The sequence below is a fragment of the Strigops habroptila genome, chromosome 11 (genome assembly GCF_004027225.2).
Source record: "Strigops habroptila isolate Jane chromosome 11, bStrHab1.2.pri, whole genome shotgun sequence".
Lineage (NCBI taxonomy): Eukaryota > Metazoa > Chordata > Aves > Psittaciformes > Psittacidae > Strigops > Strigops habroptila.
In genome coordinates this window covers 33,638,797-33,658,544 of record NC_046360.1, presented here as the reverse complement: position 1 = coordinate 33,658,544, position 19,748 = coordinate 33,638,797, and the positions used below count along the sequence as shown (strand labels likewise).

Below are 19,748 nucleotides of genomic sequence, written 5' to 3'. Positions count from 1 at the left end.
GCCACAGGCAGGGACACCTTCCACCAGAGCAGGTTGCTCCAAGCCCCTGTGTCCAACCTGGCCTTGAACACTGCCAGGGATGAGGCAGCCACAGCTCCTCTGGGCACCCTGTGCCAGCGCCTCAGGGTAGTTCAGGTGAGACACCGAAAACCACGCTGGGGAGCGGAAGCAGAGAAACCCCTTTGTGTCTTTAACCCCTCCAGACACCGTTTTAACGGGGTTTGCGAAGCAGGAAGCGACGGAAACACCGTCCGAGGGCTCCGCGCCACAGGCTCCGCCGGCTCCCAGCACAGGGCGCTCGGGGACAGCCCGGGCTCTGCTGCCCCCTGCCGGCCGCCCGTGGCTCCCGGCTGCGCGGCGCTGGCTCCCCGGGCCCCGCAGCTCGGCGAAGGGGATGATCCGTGTCTGGGGAGCAGGTTGTGCTGGACAGGAGGGGACGCGGAGCCTCGGCGGCCAGCTTTGTGCTGAGGGAAGTCGGGGATGAGTTCTGTGCCGGTGGTGTGGAAGCTAAATACTTGCCCGAGTCATCCTGCCTCTGCCTCGCCTGAGCAGATGCTCCTCTGAGCAGACGTGAGTCACTTTAGTTTCAGCGCTGTGGGTAAGCCCGTGGGTCTAACCCTTGGGCGGTGTGAGCTGGCACCACCTCCTTGGCTTACCCAGGAGATGTGGTGGTTTGTGTCATCCAAACGTGCGGCCCCACGCAAAACCGACACGGAACAAACTTGAATGTAGAGAAACGTGTTTGCTTCAGTTCCTTCCTCGTAGGTTTCTCGATTAATGCCAGCTCCTGCCATTCAGCAGCAGCTGCTGCCTGACACAAGCAGCTCTGCTTCCAGGCTCTCTAGTGAAACAAGCCCTACACCATTTCACCATGCTGAGAGGTTCATCCCTCCCTTCAGGTCTCTGCTAACCTGGACAAAGACCACAGCATGCTGCATCCCCAGCTTTAGGATTACTCTCAAGTCCTTGGTTTGGGACACTCTGCTCCCGGCCTGGCTTTGTGTCCCAGCGCTTGTGGTGCTGCCTGGCACACAGGGGTAAAACAGCCTTTTTGTTCTGCCTTTGCACAGTACCTGCAACTTGTGGGCCCTGGGCTACAAGTGGTACTTATGGGGACTTCTGCAACATGGATAATAACGTGTTAAAATAGACCTGAGAAATGAAAGTTAAGGTAACCCAGGAACATGTTGGACAATCAGGATAAAGTGTGAAAGGTAGCGCCCTTCTTGCTTTCACCTGGGTCTGTTGTGTGTATTAAGTGCATACATATACATATAGTATATGTAGTGTATACTAAGTACATATATACATATTACTACAGTATATTCAAGATTGCATCTCTGTAGTTCAAGCTAGAATATACTCCTCACTTGCTGTGCATTTGTGTTGCTTCTCTTCTGAACAAGTTCTGTTTCTGCTTATGTATTCCTTACCAGAGGGACAGACACGTGCGCTGGCATGTTTCTGGTCAGGTTCCATGCAGAGCAGCACAAGCTCTGAGATAAGATACCTGAGTGATACAGGTAATTCCCAAAGAACTGTGTAAAACAGAAAAAATTGAGGTTTTCATGACAATGCTGTCACAGAGACCATTTTGAGCTGGTGAATGTCACGCACCTCTGCACCAAAATACAATCCAGGTAGCTCACAGAGGGCCTTTCAAACACAAAAAAATATATGCTTTAAAAGTATCTTTAGACATCGTCATTTATGATCCTTGTAATTCATGGAAGTGACTCCTCCCTGGTTTGGCAATAATTTGATATTGCTGCTTTACAAAATATTTTACTATTCACTGTTGTTAGGAGGCGGGGTGAAATTGAGAACACTAAATACTTTTTGACAATGTATTTTTCATATTAAATACCTTTTGTTTGCTTACCCATCCCTCCCATTCTGCAACATCTGTAGTGCAGGAGAAGCACTGCGTGCCTCCACAGGCTCTGTCAGGCAAACCTCAGCTTCCCCTGTGTTCTAAGCTGACCAGCTGTGAACTGGAAGACTTCTGACAGCTTATTAGTCCGGGGCTGCACTGCACTACTGAAGTCTTATGACTTCTTGCCTTTAGCTAACTTGGAATATGAGCAAAACAAGCTCAGATATGTCTGTTCAGAGATCCACAGCCACTGAGAGTGGGAATTATCTGGCATTTAGACTATAGGAGTCCAGAGTCACACTCCTGGAAATCCCCCTCAGCTGTCACCTAGCTTGAGGAGGTGGCTCTATTCTGTGTAAGATTGTTATTTTACTTCAACCATGTATGCTTATGACTCAGTCTGAGCCTGATCCAAAACGTGTTCCTTTACCCAAACCACTGGAGGCTTGATGTAACAGGTGTTCTTAGAACAGAGAACAGGTACTGACATGACCTACTGCTGCCCCTTGCTCCTTCCTCCCTGCCTTGCAAAAGCTTAGAGCATACTCACTTCGTGTGTTGGCAAGGTTGAAACTTGTATTGCCTACCTCCCGACAGACTGCAGGATGACCCAGGTGGATAGATTCCACCTTCCCTATAAATAACAAAAGTATCTGAGATTCTTTAACAGCATGATTGCTGCTCTACTGCTTTGGTTTGTCATGAGAAATGTTCCACCATCTGTTTTGGGAACTATGATGTATTTTGTAATAGTCAATTGGCAGATAAAATCCAGAAGCAGATTATAAATGGTATCAGGATTAGATTCCTGCTTCTACATGAACAAAGCTTTTAAATTGCAGTTTCAAACATGCCATTTCGAAGTGTGACTTTTGATGTGGTTGCACAGGACACAGCATAGTGAGGCTCAAATCACTGCAGTTCTTTGCATCACCTTGAGAAAAAAATAAAGCTAGGACAGTATGTTTTTTGTTGGTTTGCTCCCCTTGACAAGCATGAATTCTATAGAAGTAACTTTTTTATATGAAACTAGCAAATTCCAGTCTAGTCACAGGTGAGTTCTAAAATGGCAGCTACTTTGAAAAATTAAAGCCTTACTTAGTTGAGGTTTAGGTCCCACCTGGACTAGGGTATGGAGGCCAGGACTCATGCAGAGATGCACCACCCTCAGTCCAATGCCAAGTAAGTTAAGGAGCCTTTACTATTAGGCTCAATGTCTACTAAAACCATGAAACTCTTTGTAAACACCTTTTATTGACAATGTTTTGCAAACACCTTAGTTCATGAACACTGTGTAGAAGTTTCATCCTTTACAAAAACAAAGTGTATTTCTTGTCAGGAATTACAAACTTTGTGGATTAATACACCTTGCCTGTCTCCACAGATGTGTAAATGTTTTCCCCTGCAGCAAAACCAAGTATTTGTGTATAGAATATCACAGAAATAGTAGAAAACAATTTTTTTTTGCTCCATCCCTCTTTACTGTTGGTTTCAACACAAAGTGAAGACACTTGGACATTCTTCAGAAGTGTGGTCAGTCTTCCTGTCACATCTACTGTTTGGTCTCTGTTTCGATCTGAGTTTCTTGAGATTCTTCAGCTTCTGAAAGTTTTTCATCATCTAAAATTCAATATTACTGTTAGTCAAACATGCTTGGCTATACTTACAGACTGCACTGCAGAGCCGTGTCCCACTTAAATACTTTATGATGATGGCCTTAAATGTGTAGTTGAGTGCCTCATACAAAATGCTGTGTTCAAATGGAAAAAAAAATCCTTCAAAGTTTAAGGGTTTTGTCTACAAAAGCTATTGCAGGAACATGGGGTAAACCCTATAGCATCAATTCAAGCAAACAGTACCAGATTACTTCAAATCACATCCCTTCTTTTTGCCTATTAATGGTTTATTTACTTCAAACTGAAGCTGTGCCTTCCACTGAACTGTTACTTCCTTCACAAAATCCTAGAACTGAAAGGTAATCTATACGTTCACATACACTTTAGAGACCAATACTTAAGCAAGTGTTAGTAACACATAACAACACTATCCTTCTGCTAAAATGCACCTAGGATTAACAGTTCGTTCTGCTTAAGAAGATCTAGACAGCCTTAGAGAATGAGAGTCCGCTCTTATAGCCATGTATGTATTTAATCAGGTCATGCTCAAAGGCTATACCAATGATTCCATCTTTGAAAGACATTGCAAATACTCAGCAAATACTATTTAAACAATACTATTCATATTAGAGCACGAAAAGTAAATGCTGATTTGAAAATACTAAGTATTTGTATGACAAAAGATGAGTATGACTAAATTCCTGAATTTAGCTCTTGTGTATGCCAGTTTTAGTCCCTGCTCTATTACAGACTTGCCCTTTGAGCAGGTAACTCATTTTGCTTTCCTGTATTCCAATTTCTCTTTAGTAAAGACTCAAACAATACCATGATGGCAGTGACACATTCATAACTACCGAAACTGGAATTACACAAACAGGTTTGGCAGTATGCCCAAAAACACTTTTCTGTAAGAAATACTTTTTCTGTTTAAAAACAGAAACAACCTCAAATTACTGTTCTCCACCCCCACATTTTAAAGAAGTCTGCCTACAGACTAATCTGAAGCTAGTCAGGAAATGACACAGTGGCCAGTTTGTAGGAGAAAAAAATCTCTGAGCAGTCTCAGGCTCTGGACTACTACTGGAAGAAACTTGCTGCTGATTCAAGGTCCCCAATGTCAGCTGCACACATCTGGCCACTGCTGGAAGCTGTGAGTCCTTTTCATCTGCTGAAACCCACCCCAGTTATAGATAAAATAGCCAAGAACACCACTTACTCTCCAGGGTTTGCTGAAGTTCATGGATGGTGCTCAGGAGAACATGAAACTGCTTTCTTCTCAGTTCCAACTGGAACGATAAAAAAAATGTATTTTAGAAAACAGAGCACAGACAGCACATAGCAGATTCTCCACTCACTATGTTCCTGATAATTTATTATCTTACAATCTCTATGAAAAACCTACCTTATCTTCAACATTTTCTTTAATGTGAGAAAGATGTTGCAGTTCTTTTCCCAAAGCTTCCAGCTGCCTGGAAAGAAATTGTTGTAGTATTCTTTAAAAGTTCTGTAAAATTCTTGCAGAATAGATTTGAAGTATAAGAAAAAGAACCATTAAATAAACAGCATAGCTAAACAAAGCCTAACAAATGAAGTGACACAGAGGTAAGGCCACTACTTCACATAGAGGTTAAACTACAGAAAACAAGGTCTCCAAGCTGGGACACTTAGTGATAGGACAAGGGGCAATGGATTTAAACTTAAACAGGGGAAGCTCAGGTTAGATATAAGTTCTTTACTGTGAGGGTGCTGAGGCGCTGGCACAGGTTGCCCAAAGAAGTGGTAAATGCTCCATCCCTGGCAGTGTTCAAGGCCAGGGTGGACAGAGCCTTGGGTGACATGGTCTAGTGCGAGGTGTCCCTGCCCATGGCAGGGGGTTGGAACTGATTATCTTAAGGTCCTTTCCAACCCAAACCATTCCGTGACTCTATGACAGTTGTACACAGGGCACTTGGACTGTTAACAGTTCAGTCCTGCTACAAGCATGATATTTACTTAACCATACAATGAAAGTTAAAGTGGGTTACATGAAACACCCATGGCATTTTCATAGGCTTTGCTACTTCACAGATTTTTTTTCACGTTGACATGAGTAGATTAAATAAAAACACAGCATCAACATGGAGAACATATCTGATAAACCTACATACCCAACATGCAAACACAACACTTCCCAGACACAACAGCTGACCACACATAGTCAAGTACATTATCTCTGACAACAGCCTGACCAGAGTCCTGGGTAACATGTAGACTTTACAGCAGGCATATGTAGAATAATCCATGTTTTTGATGGAATTACATGCTATAGTTTATGCCTCAGCGCACAGAATTTAACACTGTGATCCATATAAGCACTCACTTCCTTCTCAAATGCTAGTTTTTATTTTAATTGTTTGCCTCTGGCATCAAGAGATAAAGAAAACATGCAACACCTATAATCTCCATTATTATTCATATCCTTTTGAAGTATATCATCTTTCAGCATCTCTTGGGATCTTTCTGCAACCATTTAATTGTTTTCTGGTCTCACTTGGACCCGTCACGTCCAATCCTTTTTGAGGTAGGGCAAAGAGTAACAGGCACCATAATGTACATCAGCTTTCAAATGAGAACACAGCATCAACTCTTACACTCAAACCTCCAGTTTGGTCCTTCTAATTTCTCTCTAATGCCTACCACAATCGATGCTCTGTGCAATGAGAACAGTGTGTCTCTCTAAAGGTGAAGTGGATTGAGGATGATCATCCTTGATCAGCAGACAGAGCCATGTAAGGATCAGAAAGGAAAGAAAACTTTTTCTGAAGCACTGACAACTCCTGCAACTAGTCTGGGCAGGGAACCACGACAAGGCCTCCAGTCCTAAGAAACTCATGATGGCTGGGAAAAAAGATCTGGTTTGGTGTTCTCTGAGGGTATTGTCCTCTTCTGAGCCTCTACACTTGGTACGTTGAAGGGAATGCCTGGAAGAGGGCTGGGTGTGGCATTATCCCATCCTTTAATGGAAACAGACTAACAGCTAATAGGCTCATACAGTGGTTTTGCTAGTTTTTGGTTTCTAGTTTCTGAAGGGCTTCCATTTGGCCAAATGGTGCTGTTTACACTGTGCTGTCAGGTATAAGCAGACTGTGAGGAGACATGCAATTTTTCTTCCAGTAACATCCAAGCTAGATCTGGAATTTTACTTTCTGCTCCAGAGAATCTTTGTCTAGCTTTCTCATTTTTGTATCTCCTGTACTAAGACTTGGTGTCTTGTCTTGGTTCTTTTAACAGCTCTTCTGATACTGCACCTAATTACACCATGGGCACTGCCATTTAGTAGTTCAGCTCCTGTTACTTCCTGAATTGGCTCCTGTGTATTACTTGTGACTAAGCTGGTAACAGCTTTTCTTCCTTTGTGCTGTATGACAAGTTGTTCCAAGAGACAGCCCCTTAAAAGCATAAAGTATTTTTCTGAACTTTGTCCTATTGTGCCATACAACCTGTAAAGGCTATAAATGTAACTCTTGTAATAAACCATGACATTTCTCCTCACAAAAGGTTTTATCAAGGTTTTTTAGTGATTATTAGTCCACAAGAAGTGTGACATTGTCAGTGAAGTTTCCTGAAATTCGATTTGAGGGTGATCCTTTTTGGTTCACAGTCTCATTTGCTGCATGCTTTCCTCAAACTGGAGAGAAAAGCAGCCTAGTAATTAAAACACTGGATGAAAACTTTATCTGGTTCCTACATTTAAAATCTATTCACTTGGAAAGGTCAGTTAAAGCTAAAATACCTAATGAACCAAGGTGCCTTTAAAAATGTTCCATTCTGTAACTGCGTCCTATTTCCCCATCTGTGAAATGAGGGATCATACTCTGTTATAGTTCCAGTCTGTGTTTTTGACTCCAGATACAAAGGACTAAAGGCATATACCGTGGCTGTTCTTCCAGAGGACTACACTGGTATTTCTAACTGTAACACACTCTGGTAAGTAGATTATAAAGTTAAGTTTAAGAAAAGACAAAATGCCCAATTTACTAGCTGTAACTTAGCACCATTTCTAGCCTTGCTTAAGAAACTGATGCTTGGATGTGTTAAAATTAGAACAACCTCTCCAAACCTAAACCTGGCATCCTCTAAGAAAAGAAGTATTATCACTTAGGTTTTTCAGTTCTTACTTGATTTATTGAAAACCCTCAATTCTGTAATTCTTTATTATGAAGCCTCACTTGATAAATGGCACATGCTGCCTAATGAAGTAGTCAGGCCTCATGAGAATTGCCTGTAATAACTGAAGTTGTGGTAATAAAATCAAGGTACAGGAAAAAAGAAACCATGCAAGAAAGGAATGTGTGAAATATTCTCAGCGGCTTTATAGCTGGAAAAATTCTATTTCTAGGGTAATAATATCATCAAAAATCTTCTCTTTGCCATGAAAGACCATGGAATATGAAAAGACAGCCTCCCTCTGCAATATCACTGGAAGTGGGCAACAGGATAGGCAAAAGCTGTGCTTAAATGAGAGCAGTAACCCCTTGCTGCATCTCTAATCAGATTAAGAACAAACTGACAGATGCACTAAGTCCTGGAATGTTTCTGGGGCTTGAAATTAAAAAGATTATCTCCCCACAACTGTCCCAAATGACCCAAAAGCACAGATAGTGATCCAAATCCCACAGTGACACAAACAATACTGTAAGTTACATGCAAGACTAGTTGGACAACAGGTAGGTCTAACCTGCATGCCAGGGCAAGTTATATTGTGGTGCACCACGTAGTCATTTATAATCGGGCATGCAGGAACAGCTGCTACAAGGAAAACATCAAAAACCCTAAAAGCTTTCTCCTGCTTTCTCTCATTGTGTGTTATGTATTTTGGGTGTCTACTGATTCCTGTGCTGGCACACTTTACAGCACTTCCCCACTATCTCTCTTTTCAGAGTAGCCCATTCCTGGTAAACTGACATTAGATGTGCATTCACCTCCAAGTTCACTTATTCAGTTTAACTATGGAAACATCTCAGATACAGAATGACCAACAATGTGTCTGAGCCTACACATGGAGGGGATTAATGAAAGAAAGCTGAGAAGGGCACAATTTTAAAACACACCCCAAGTTTTTCCTGTGTCACAAGAAGTTATATAAAAGTGAGGAAAGGTCAAACTGAAACCAAGGAATGTCAACTATGGTTACTTCCAGCTTACTGGCTTATTATGATTTAATGTAGTCTCACACTTACTTCAGTGTCTCATGTCTGTCTGGATGGTGCTGTATGACTTTGGCCAATGCATCGTATTCTGAAAGAAATTGAAATTGTTATCTAAATAATGCTGAAAGTATTGATTCAAGAACCGAAACTCAGGTACCACAGAATGGTACACGTTCTTTCTCCTTCTTGAAAAACTATTTTAACATTTTCCAAATTTGTACGTAACCCCTTACATAGACAAAAAAAGTACCTACAAATATACATATATAAAAATGTATGTAATTTATACCATGCTATAACATTTCAAAGTAGATGATTACATCAGAAGAGATTTTAAATAAACTACAAATATGACTGTAGGCCATTATCTACTCACTCAAACTTACCCAGTACTAGTGAGTAGTACAAGATGTGGCCAGAAAACATGACCTTTAGATTGCTGCATACTTGGTCATTTGTATGACCAAAGCATTGGTTTTAGATACAGTCTAATGTATATGTACAGAAAATGGTGCTGATGTTGCACACAGACATTTTTCTAAAAATCTTAAATGTTTAAAATGCTGCATGCGAAGTAACAGGATTTTTTTTTTAACTGTATTACACATTAAGAAGAATATTATAGTTACACAGGCAACTAACATAACCATTTCCTCATAGTTAAGATAGTACTTATGCCAACTACCTTATTCACATGGCAAAATCTGTGCTGCAGGCTGGACAGAACATAGCAAAAAGCAAACACTTCAGACCTCTGTTTGTGTAGATGTAAGAACTCTACATTCCTACTGGTTAAATTTCTTTTAATTTCCAGTTGAGTCTAAAATTATTCACAAAATCGATCAAACAGTTGTATTTAAAACCTTTATTCTGTTATACCCCTAAATGTTCTCATTGAGCATTTTGATCATGTTCATAAAAAACCAAATTATCATCTTCCATTGCTAATCTTTTGATAAAACTATATTCTGTTTCTATTGAAACTATCAGCACATACTTTTAAGAGTAGGGAAAAAATACACCCCTCTTAACAGGTTCAGCGAGGACACAAACAGCGTTGCTGGGTGTGTAACTGGCACCACTGTCTCCATGTATGCCAAGACACTACCTTCCCTTAAGAGCTGAAGGAGTACACTGGCGTGACCTTCGGTGCTGGGTGTAAGCTCATTCAACTTGTCTCACTGTTCATAATGTACTTAAATTCTTGCCAAGTCACCTGAATTGGACTGGATGCTTTTGGGGTTTTTCTTTGGCCTGAAAACATCAGGCTTTCCTGATGCTGCACATCACTGAGATCTGCTGGTTCAATCTTGCCTGCCTCATTCACCAAAACCTTTCAGTGTAGTGGGTGTGGAACCCGCCAGGCTAAAAGCAGTATTCATGATGCCAGTATATTCCTTTGCACCTTGTAAAATTTGGAATCTGTTTTCCAATACAATGTATTTTAAAAGCCAACCAAACACTGAAACTGCCCAGTGTACATAAAGGTATTGCTCCTTACCCTGGCGGTTTTTTCGAATCCTTTTTGCTTGCAGGATTTGCTTTTTGCATTCAGAAATCTTCTCATGTGCTGCAGCTATGCTATTTTCTTAAAGGAAAAAAAGAAAGTAGAGTTATACTGACATCAAACAATACATGCAAACAAGTCATTCTGCTAAATTATAAAGAGATATAGAGCTGTTTGTGGCATGGTGGCCTGCCAGCTCCATCAGCTTCAAAACTACACCCATTTCAATAGGTTAAAAAAATCCTTTATTTGTATTGCAGCGAGTTCAGAGGAAGCCACGAGGATGATCAGGGACTGGAGCACCTCCCGTATGAAGACAGGCTGAGAAAGTTGGGGCTGTTCAGCCTGGAGAAGAGAAGCTGCGTGGAGACCTCAGAGCAGCTTCCAGTGTCTGAAGGGGGCTACAAGGATGCTGGAGAGGGACTCTTCATCAGGGACTGTAGTGATAGGACAAGGGGTGATGGGTTCCAACTGAAACAGGGGAAGTTCAGGTTAGATATATGGAAGTTCTTCCCTGTGAGGGTGCTGAGGCGCTGGCACAGGGTGCCCAGAGAAGCTGTGGCTGCCCCACCCCTGGCAGTGTTCAAGGCCAGGTTGGACACAGGGGCTTGGAGCAACCTGCTCTAGTGGAAGGTGTCCCTGCCCATGGCAGGGGGTTGGAACTAGGTGATCCTTAAGGTCTTTTCCAACCCTAACCATTCTGAGATTCTATGTATTTTATATATTGGTAAGATGATTACAGCAAATGTATGAGTGCTATCTATTAAGAAAAAAGAACCCTAAAGCACTCATGTATCTAGCATGTTCACAAAATGTTCCTAAAAGAGAAATTGTCAAGCAGAAAATAGTAATATTTCACACTTTACCTATGTCCTTATAGATTTTTTCATAATTTTCCATTTCTCTCAGGTTCATATCATACACCAGAAGAGTTTTTCCCATTGAAAATTCACACTGGGATAAAGTACTCAGCATTCGTTGGTACTGGGTGTATCTGAAAACAGACAAGGTATTTATTTGCATGCATTTATTATTCATTTAGTAAATCTTTTATTTTCATATTTATTTATTAAGCTCTTTATTCCTAAGCAGCATAAAAATCCCCCCTACCTTCACAAAACAAGAAAACAAATCCTTATATAGCATAAGGGACAGTTAAACAACAATTATTAACCAGAGAAAGTATTTCAAAGACTCAGTGTTTATTTCTTTGAAAGTTCAGGTAGAAACACTGCACCCATTAATGCCACCATCGTGTCCTTATAGCTGTAAAGTGATTGCTAAAGCAATGGGCAGATTGATCCAGGGCTTATAAACTTCCCGGCTTGGGCTGGCTCTGTGACCACCAAGATTAGTATTTTAACAGTGCACTGCTTCTGTGTAAACACAATCATTATACTGTGTCCTTTGGGAATTTATATCCAGTGCTAGTAGGGATCCCATAGCAGAACAGCAAGTTATCACTCACCCTTTACCGCTTTACCCTGCTTTGGGGGTTTGTTTTTGGTATTTAAACATAAAAGAGAGAACCGCAGCAGCAGAAATACCAGCAGCACTCCCTTCCCTAACAGAACAAGTGCAGAACTGCCAACTAAAATATCCGAGTCATGATCCTGTTATAATAAATAGCGGGACTCCCAGATGGATCATGCAGTGGCACGACAATCCTGAGGGCATTGGAGCGGTTCTGGCAGATTTGATGATACAGCCCTGCAGCCTTCAGTGATTTCTGACCTGTCTCTAATCCTCATCTCCTTCCTAGAGGGCTCGGCGTTTGCACTGGAAGCACCACAGAGCCATACTGAAAAGCGTTTTAACACGGATCTTTTCCAAACGGATCAAGCGCGCTTTTCGGCTGAAATGCAAGCTAATCTGTTCCAAGACTAAAACAAACAAACAAAATCGGGAAACAAATACCCTTCCTCTTGAGATCCGGAATTACACCACTTAATGAAACTCTTCACCAGCAAATTGATCCGCCTGTCGTCACCAGCACCATCGCCATCGATCAGGAGTCGCTTGCGGATAACTTCATCTGAAAGGAGAAACAACCTCGTTTAATGCCTCACGCTGTGGCAGCCGCATCCCAGAGCCCAGCGCGGGTTCCACCCCGGGCCCCTCAGGGAACGATTCCCGGGGCTAAACCGGGAGGGTCTGTTAAAGAGCAGGAGCCGCGGGGCTGAGGGACCCTGGGGCCCGGGCGGACAGCCCTGGGGGCGGGGGGCGCCCAAGGCCCGGGCGTGCCGCGGCATGAGGGACCCAGGAGCGGAGCTGCGGGGCCGGGGTCAGGATGGAGGCCCGTCTCCGGGGTGAGAGGCCGGGGTCGAGCTCGGGGGGCCGCGGGGAGAGGCCTGAGGCCGGGGCGCTGGGAGCCCTTCCCCGGCGAGCGGGAGGCGAGGCAGGCCCGGCGCTGAAGGGCCGGGGTCGAGGCCGGGGCGCGGGGAGGGAGGGAGTTAGGAAGGAAGGAGGGAGGGAGGTCTCACCGTCGGTCACGGCCCCCATGGCGGCGAGTGCCGGAGCCGGCGGGGCGGCGGCAGCAGCGAGTGAGGTCAGCTTCCCACAATGCAGCCGGCGAGAGCGGCGGCCATGGAGGGGGAGGCGGCAGCGGCGGCTGGGGCCTGAGCCGGCTGTCGGCGGACGCGCGGCCCGGCGGCGGCTGCGGCTGCTGCTGCTGCGGCGGGGAGGGCCGGCGGGCGAGGCCTGCGCCCCGCGTGGAACCGGCCCCCTGGCGAGGGGCGGCCCCGCCAGGTGAGGGGCCGACGGGGGAGGGAAGCGGCGGTCCCCGCGCCCGCAGCCAGGCTCCACCTCCCCGCCACCGCGCCCCCGGCCCCGCCGCCCCCCGCCCGGGCCGCCCCGCCATGCCCCCGGCACATGCTCCCTCGCCCTTCGACGCGCTGTGGCGGGGAGGCCGCCGGGCTGGGGGGAGCGTCCTGCCTCCCGGGGCCACTGTTACCATTGCCCTTGGTGGCCCCCTTCTCCCCTCACAGGGCTCCCGCACGGCCTGGGCACTGCGGGGATGGCATGGTGGAGCAGGTGGATGGTCCTCCTGTGGTGCCCAGCACTGGGGCGATGGTGCCTCGAGGGTGGCGGGACCCACCGTGGTGGCTGGATGATCCCTGTGGCCAGAGGGAGCGGGAATAATGGCCCCTTGGTGCCCGCTCCCTGGTGAGGGTGCAGAGGACATGCCCATGGCGCAGGCGTGAAGGAGCAGGTTGGTCTCTCCTGGGCTGCTTTGGGCTCATCGTGGCTGGGAAGACAAGCAGCAGGGCCCGCGGTGTGAGAAACATCATTATTCTGATCTTTTCCTGGCAAGTTTCGCTCTCACCGTTGGATAGGGACAAAAGTTGTTTCTTCCGACCCTGAAAAGCTAAGCTGGCACTGGAAAAAAGGCTAGAGGTGTCTGGAGAAAAGAGATATTAGGTGTTACCAAGTGTTGAGTTTTAGGCTTTTGGTCCACAGACTTTGACGCTTGGGCAGTGCTAAAGCTGGCAATGTTACTGTAGTATATATCATGGTACATGAGGCATATGTCCAGAGCCTGACACCCTCTTACTCCCTCTTCGTTTTGGTTTGGACATGACTCGTTCTGCTCAGCACTTCACATTGACAGTTTTAGGGTGGTGGGGAAAATGAGGGTAAGGAAAGAACAAAGTGAATGTGTGCTGTTATCTGTGCTTCCCTGGTTTTAGAGCTGGGAGTGATTATGAGGTGCTGTTTTGTTCTGGATGGCGGCTTTTAACTGCTATTTACGGATTTGTAGATTGTTTCAAGCCAGTACTTTGTCGTCAATATGCAACTGGTGAGATTCTGTGGAAGGTGCTATTGGGAAAGCATTACAGGGTCATTAAAACTCTGCCTGAACTTTTGGGAATAAAGAGTTTCCAATAGAGAAAACTTGGATAAGTGATTTCTGTCCTTGAAATTCTTTATGTATTTTTGTGTGATTTGGGAGTGATATAATTTTATGTGAAAACCTAACCCTCTATTCAGTTATACCAAGTTTGGGCTGAAGAACAGGTCATTAATTCATGAGCTATATAAGTGCTATTAAAAACAGTCACTTTTATGAACTCTGAATTTGTTGCCATTTATAGTTGGTTTGACAAAAACCTTTGGTTTTCCTAAGGCTTTGGTCACTATGATCCAGCCCTAGTATTTTGCCAAAGGGTGACAAGAAGACATAGCTGAACTTCTCTGTACGGTGCAGTTTGTTGCTGCCTTTCTCTCTTCACTCACTGATTACCTCTTGGAAGTCTTAAGCATCTTGAAGCATCCAGTCTTGTCAAGACTTAATGTTTTTCTTGCCCTTTTTTGAGCTCTGTTTCCTAAGCCTTTTCCATTTCTACCACAGATAGAACTTGATCTGAACTGCAGACTATTGTAGATGAAAATCCAGAGTTATTTATTTAATCATGTTAGAATACTTTTCTGTTCTTTCCTGTCATTTAATCCAATATAATCTTTTCTCACTTTTTGTTCATCATTCCAATGTTGATCAGATACTCTCAATAAACTGTCAACAATGACAGATAGATAGTCCTTAAGTAATTAATGTAGAATACAGCAGTACCTATGATTAGTGAATAATATCTAATGACTTTTGTGCCATTCTTGTCTGCATATGTGTTACGAATTACAAGATTCTTACAAATTCTCTGTTCTGGGTCTGAAGGTCTTAAGAACAATTTCGAGAACAAAAGCATTCTTTTTAAGACAGGGCTTTCAGGCATCATCAATGTTCATTAGCTTTTCGCCTTAAGAATGGGAAGTAGAACTTGGTAAATAAATCACCACGAAACTCACTAAGGCTGTGTATTGATGGGATAGCCTGTTCTCTTTCCTGCTCTATTTTGCCATTTTAAATATCCACTAGATGTTCGTGCCCAGGAAGCCAGTTCCAGCTTGCTGAGTTTATGCACTCGAGTGTTTGTTATGTCTTTGGAGTCTTCTTTCCATTTGCTCCACTTCCTAGTACAGTTCCCCATCTTGTATGAAACACCCCTTGTTTCACATGTGTGGAGTGTGTGTTGCGCTGGGCTGTATACCAGCATGTTTTTCCCATTAATTCAGTGTCATGTATAATGTGGATCTCTGGAGCAGGCTTGACCTACTCTTATTTATTTGTCCTTCACCAGTTCTTGTATTCTGTGCGGACTCAGTCTTTTATGTAATCCTTCAACTGCCTGGCAAAAATACTAAGTAGCATTGGACCTTCTTAGGGCATTGATATTGGAGAGTAATGCAGTAACATCTTGCACAGGGTATAGCAGCTTGCTCTGTGCCAGCTCTGTAGGAATAAGTACCTGTGTGTGCAAGCTTTTAAGCAAGCTAAATGTGATGTCGTTTTCCCTCTTCTCTTGAATTCCTTTATGTGTGCCATATGGTAAGACCCTGAAGCAGCTTATACATAATAATTTGTTGCACACCTGTCTTTGTCAAAAGTGTTAAATGATCCTCTGTAATGTTTCCAGGTGACTCTGGATACGGGAAGTATAAGGTAGGTAAGTTTAGTACTGCAAGATGTTACACGTGTGTGGATCTGGCTCTGATTTTTCATTACTATCCTTTTTATTTTGCTGGAAAAAAAAAGGCTTTTAAGTTCACCTTTTTATTGAGGAAATATGTTATTGTTGGAGTTTTCTTTCCTGAAAAGAAAATAATCTACGGGAGTCAAAGTTTAAAGTGACTTTATACCTCCTCCCCTTTTCTTTAACTCTGTATATATGTTTTTTTTTCCAACTGTAGAAAAAGTTAAAAGCGAAGAAGCTTTTTATAGTATTCCAGGCTCTAATGAGCTATGATTTTTAGAGCTGAGAAAACAGCTTTAACTATTGATGAGGTGGATTTCAAATATTTTTCCTAAGCCTCCCTAATAATTTATGAGGTGGTTTTAGATTCCAGGTTTTCTTCGTGTTGAATAACTTCTAAATCAGACTGGTGTGTGGCACTAAATCTTACAGAGATCTAAGTATAGTAGGTCAGAAACTACAAGGTATTTTTATCCAGTCCAACCTATATTCTTGTCAGAAAGCCATACCAAATCTATTTAGCGAGACCTATTTTCTGTAAGCCTATGTTTAGCATTTCTTTTTACCACCATCATTTATTTCTTTGATGGTATACCATGATTTTGGGCAAGACCGAATCGAGCTGGTGTCACCCTGTTGTCCTGTTTTAAATCACGTTGGAGTGTTGGATTTTCTTTGCAGCCTTCTTTAGCCTCACTTACTGAAAACTAACATCAGTGTTTCAAGAGCTTGTCATCTCGGTGTGGAAAAGTTCTTAAGACACTTGTGATTTGGTTCTGCAGAGTTTAAAACACTCACTTTTGGCAGATAAACCTGAAATATTTCAATCGAGTGATAGGGGTGAAGAAGTAGTAGGGTTTCTGTTTTACTTTTAGACACTGGGCCATGTGGTTCTTAGCCTTGTAAAAAGCTTTCCTAACATGGACCCTTGTGTTTCTGCAGAGCTAGCACATTTTCATAGAATTACAACATAACAAGAGGAGGGAGAGTGCAAATACTTGTTGTGACTGTAGTGACAAGAGCAATAATTTAAAAATGCAACACTTTATTATGGGAACAGTAATCAATTTTTCTGTCTACTGCCTGTGTTACCAAGATTGATTAAATGGGCTGTTAATACTGTACTTTAGAAACCAGGCTCCTATCAGATAGTAATGGAACCACAAGTTGTGGGCTACAGGATTGTGTTTTGTTTCTTGTTTTTTGCTTTGTAAGTGAAAGAAGCCTGTAAAATTCCAGCATTTTTCACAGCAGCACTTTGCAAAATGCAGGTCCTGTTTATTGGAAAGACATTTCATTGCTACTTTTCTCATGGAGGGAGACAAAAGCTTATCTTAGTCTTTCTTAAAAAATAGTGCTACATGGACCTTTTAGATCATTTTTCCCGGGTAAGGGCTCTGTCTCTTGGTTAATCTCCATTCTAGAGGTGGCATTCTGATGTTGCCCTTTTCCAGCTATCTTCACAGGAATTGTGCAACAGCTTCCTACATTTCATACCCAGATCCTCCTGAATATTTATTAAGCTTGAAGATCAATTATTGTACATTTTGTCACTAACTTACTAAAGCTTGCCACACTCAAGTCGAAACTACAGGATACTGGAAATTTAGGTACTCGGTGTAGAAAACTGAGCTTACAGGTGCAGGGATGTGCCCAGCAAATGGAAGCACACCTTGCATCTGTGTCCAAGGGTGCTTTAATTTAACCAGATGTTTGAAGTAGCCCACTGGGTTGTGATAGCTATTGCCAGTGACTTGGTAGTTTCCCACTTGGCAAGAAAGTCAAGGTGTTTTGGTAGGTATCTCATGAAACTGCTGCCAGACAGGTTAGATGGTCAGATGTTTCTTCTAAGATGGTTAACACCATAGGCTTCAGCTGCCTTTGCAGTGCCTTGGAGATCCCACACGGTGCCTGTATTCTGGGGTTGAAAATGACTGTCAGGTAATTTTAGCGTGTGTGTTTTGTAAGGAAGCAGCCGTTTATTCTTTTGGAATGATTTTTGGCAGCGTTACTCAGTTATCTAGTAGCCTCTCAGTTTGTTGGCAGGATGTTTTCAATGTGGCTTTATTTCATTTCTCTAATAAAAAAAGAGCGTATTTTTCTTCTTCCTTCCTCCATCCTTCCATTTATGGATTTGGAGCATTTACATTGTGCCCTGAAGATCATCAGTGGTGTGCCAGAGTTTTCAGAGGAAGAGGTGGATGTTGAATGAGGTTTTAACACTGACTAAGAAGAAGAATTTGTCTGCATTGGCATCAGGCCAGATGGTAAATGTTTGTACTTAACCGTGGCTCAGAACATGGGATGAACAATAAGAGACTTGTGAATATCCTATTTACTTGTATCATGTTTAAATAAATAGCTGTTAGTGCTACTGAGGAAACTTTGCACACAGATTACAAGGGAAAACAGGCATTTCCTCCGTTGGAAAGCAGCTCCCGCTCAACTTCAGAGCGGTGTTTTCTGCATCACGTGGCCAGATGCTTTGCCTCGGCTAAGAAAGCTGAATCAGAGCTATTGCGCAGCCTCTCAGTCAGCTTTTCAAAGTTTAATACAAGTTGGTTGGTTGGGTTTGTTTTGTTGTATTATTTTTGTTAAAAAGCAATCCAAATATGTAAGAGAAGACCTAGAAATCTCACAAGGCTTTGAGCTTCACTGTGTCATGGAGAGATGTTGAAAGAAACACTTCTATCTCAGCAGATGAAGGAAGAAAGTATCAGGTCTACATCTCTAAACTTGTTTCTTGGTTTATATTTTGCTTTGGGTTATTTTGTGGTATCTTTTCTTTTCATAGAGTAACTCTGTCAGTGGGTAGTGTTTAAGCACGGCTACCATTACATTTCCAACAAAACATGGTACACTGAAGCATGTTCTCATCCCCTGATTTGTGAGTGAGCTCCAGGCCTGAGCAGTGAAATAGCAATAACGGGAGGCATGGTTGCATGCTTTGAGATGCCTGCTCAGGTTTAGGTTTTAGCATGTCATATGTTGAATGAAAACACTGAACTTTGTTTCTGACTGTCGTTACGAGAGGATATCTTGTCTTTTCCAGCACAGACTTCCAGATCTAGGTTATGGCGTTTCCTTACCTTTCTCAAGCTGGTTGTGCCAAAGGAAAGGTTGAAGCCACTGGGGTCATGTTTCCAGGAAGGTGGAGGGGGCAAATGCTTTAGTATTTGCTGATGTTTCATTAAAATTATACCAGCCGGAGCAGCTTGAGGGAGATGATGAATCTGCACATTTTCTATGCAGTAGCCAAAGTAGGAATGTGCTTAAATCCTTCCTCTATCCAGGGCTAAGCACCTTTCTCTAGGGAGCATTTTGGATTCACGCTCTCTTGAAATTAGGATCATAAGCCCTTTCTTTTAAAAAGGGAGCAAAGGTCAATCTTTGCTTTCAAAACCCAGGAGGTGGCAGTGGTTCTGGTTCCCTTTTCGTCATTAGCGGAGCTGTTATCCGCTACACTGCTCACCACATGTGTGGGAGACTTCAACCCAGCTATCCTCCTTCCTGAGGGGATTAATGCCCATAATTCTTTCCATCAGAGTAAATTTTGTAATCACCAGGCTGTTGATTAGTGTGAGGTGGTGTTGCTGTCAGAAAGACAAGCTGAACACCACGGCGTAGCCCAACACAGGAGGTATTAGATGACTGAGGACTAAGGTGTTTAGGGAAATAATCCATAAAAGCAAACTAGAAGTGCAAAAGAAGAACATGTAGGATAATTTTTGCATTGCAGATCAGATTCTGTTCAAAGATGTATGAGTGTCTTCCTGGTGATTTCCAAATTACGTTAGCAAGCAGGGATAGAATTTGGACTTGAAAGTATAGGGAAACAAACAAAAAAATAGTGGAATAAAATAATCTGCTGCTTAAACTGTTGTGGTGAGTTGCAAAATGTAAATAGAAAAATTAATGTCAAACATTGGGAAAAAGAGAAACTTGACACAAAACGTTATCAATAAAGTGAGTGTATGTACAGATTTATGTATACATACACATTTTCAGTTGAGATACAAAAGCAGTTACATG

The 19,748-nt window shown here is 43.0% G+C and overlaps 1 protein-coding gene across 1 annotated transcript; it reads right to left on the bottom strand.

Annotated features, from left to right (window-relative positions):
* Positions 1-3,110: 3,110 nt before the first annotated feature.
* THOC7 (THO complex 7) lies at positions 3,111-13,013 on the bottom strand. Its single transcript, XM_030502103.1, has 8 exons — positions 12,672-13,013; positions 12,106-12,223; positions 11,055-11,182; positions 10,183-10,269; positions 8,712-8,769; positions 4,895-4,961; positions 4,709-4,778; positions 3,111-3,496 (listed from the first exon to the last, which is right to left on the bottom strand). The coding sequence occupies exons 1-8, from the start codon at positions 12,688-12,690 to the stop codon at positions 3,429-3,431; spliced, it is 615 nt and encodes a 204-aa protein (XP_030357963.1). The 5' UTR covers positions 12,691-13,013; the 3' UTR covers positions 3,111-3,428.
* Positions 13,014-19,748: the final 6,735 nt, after the last annotated feature.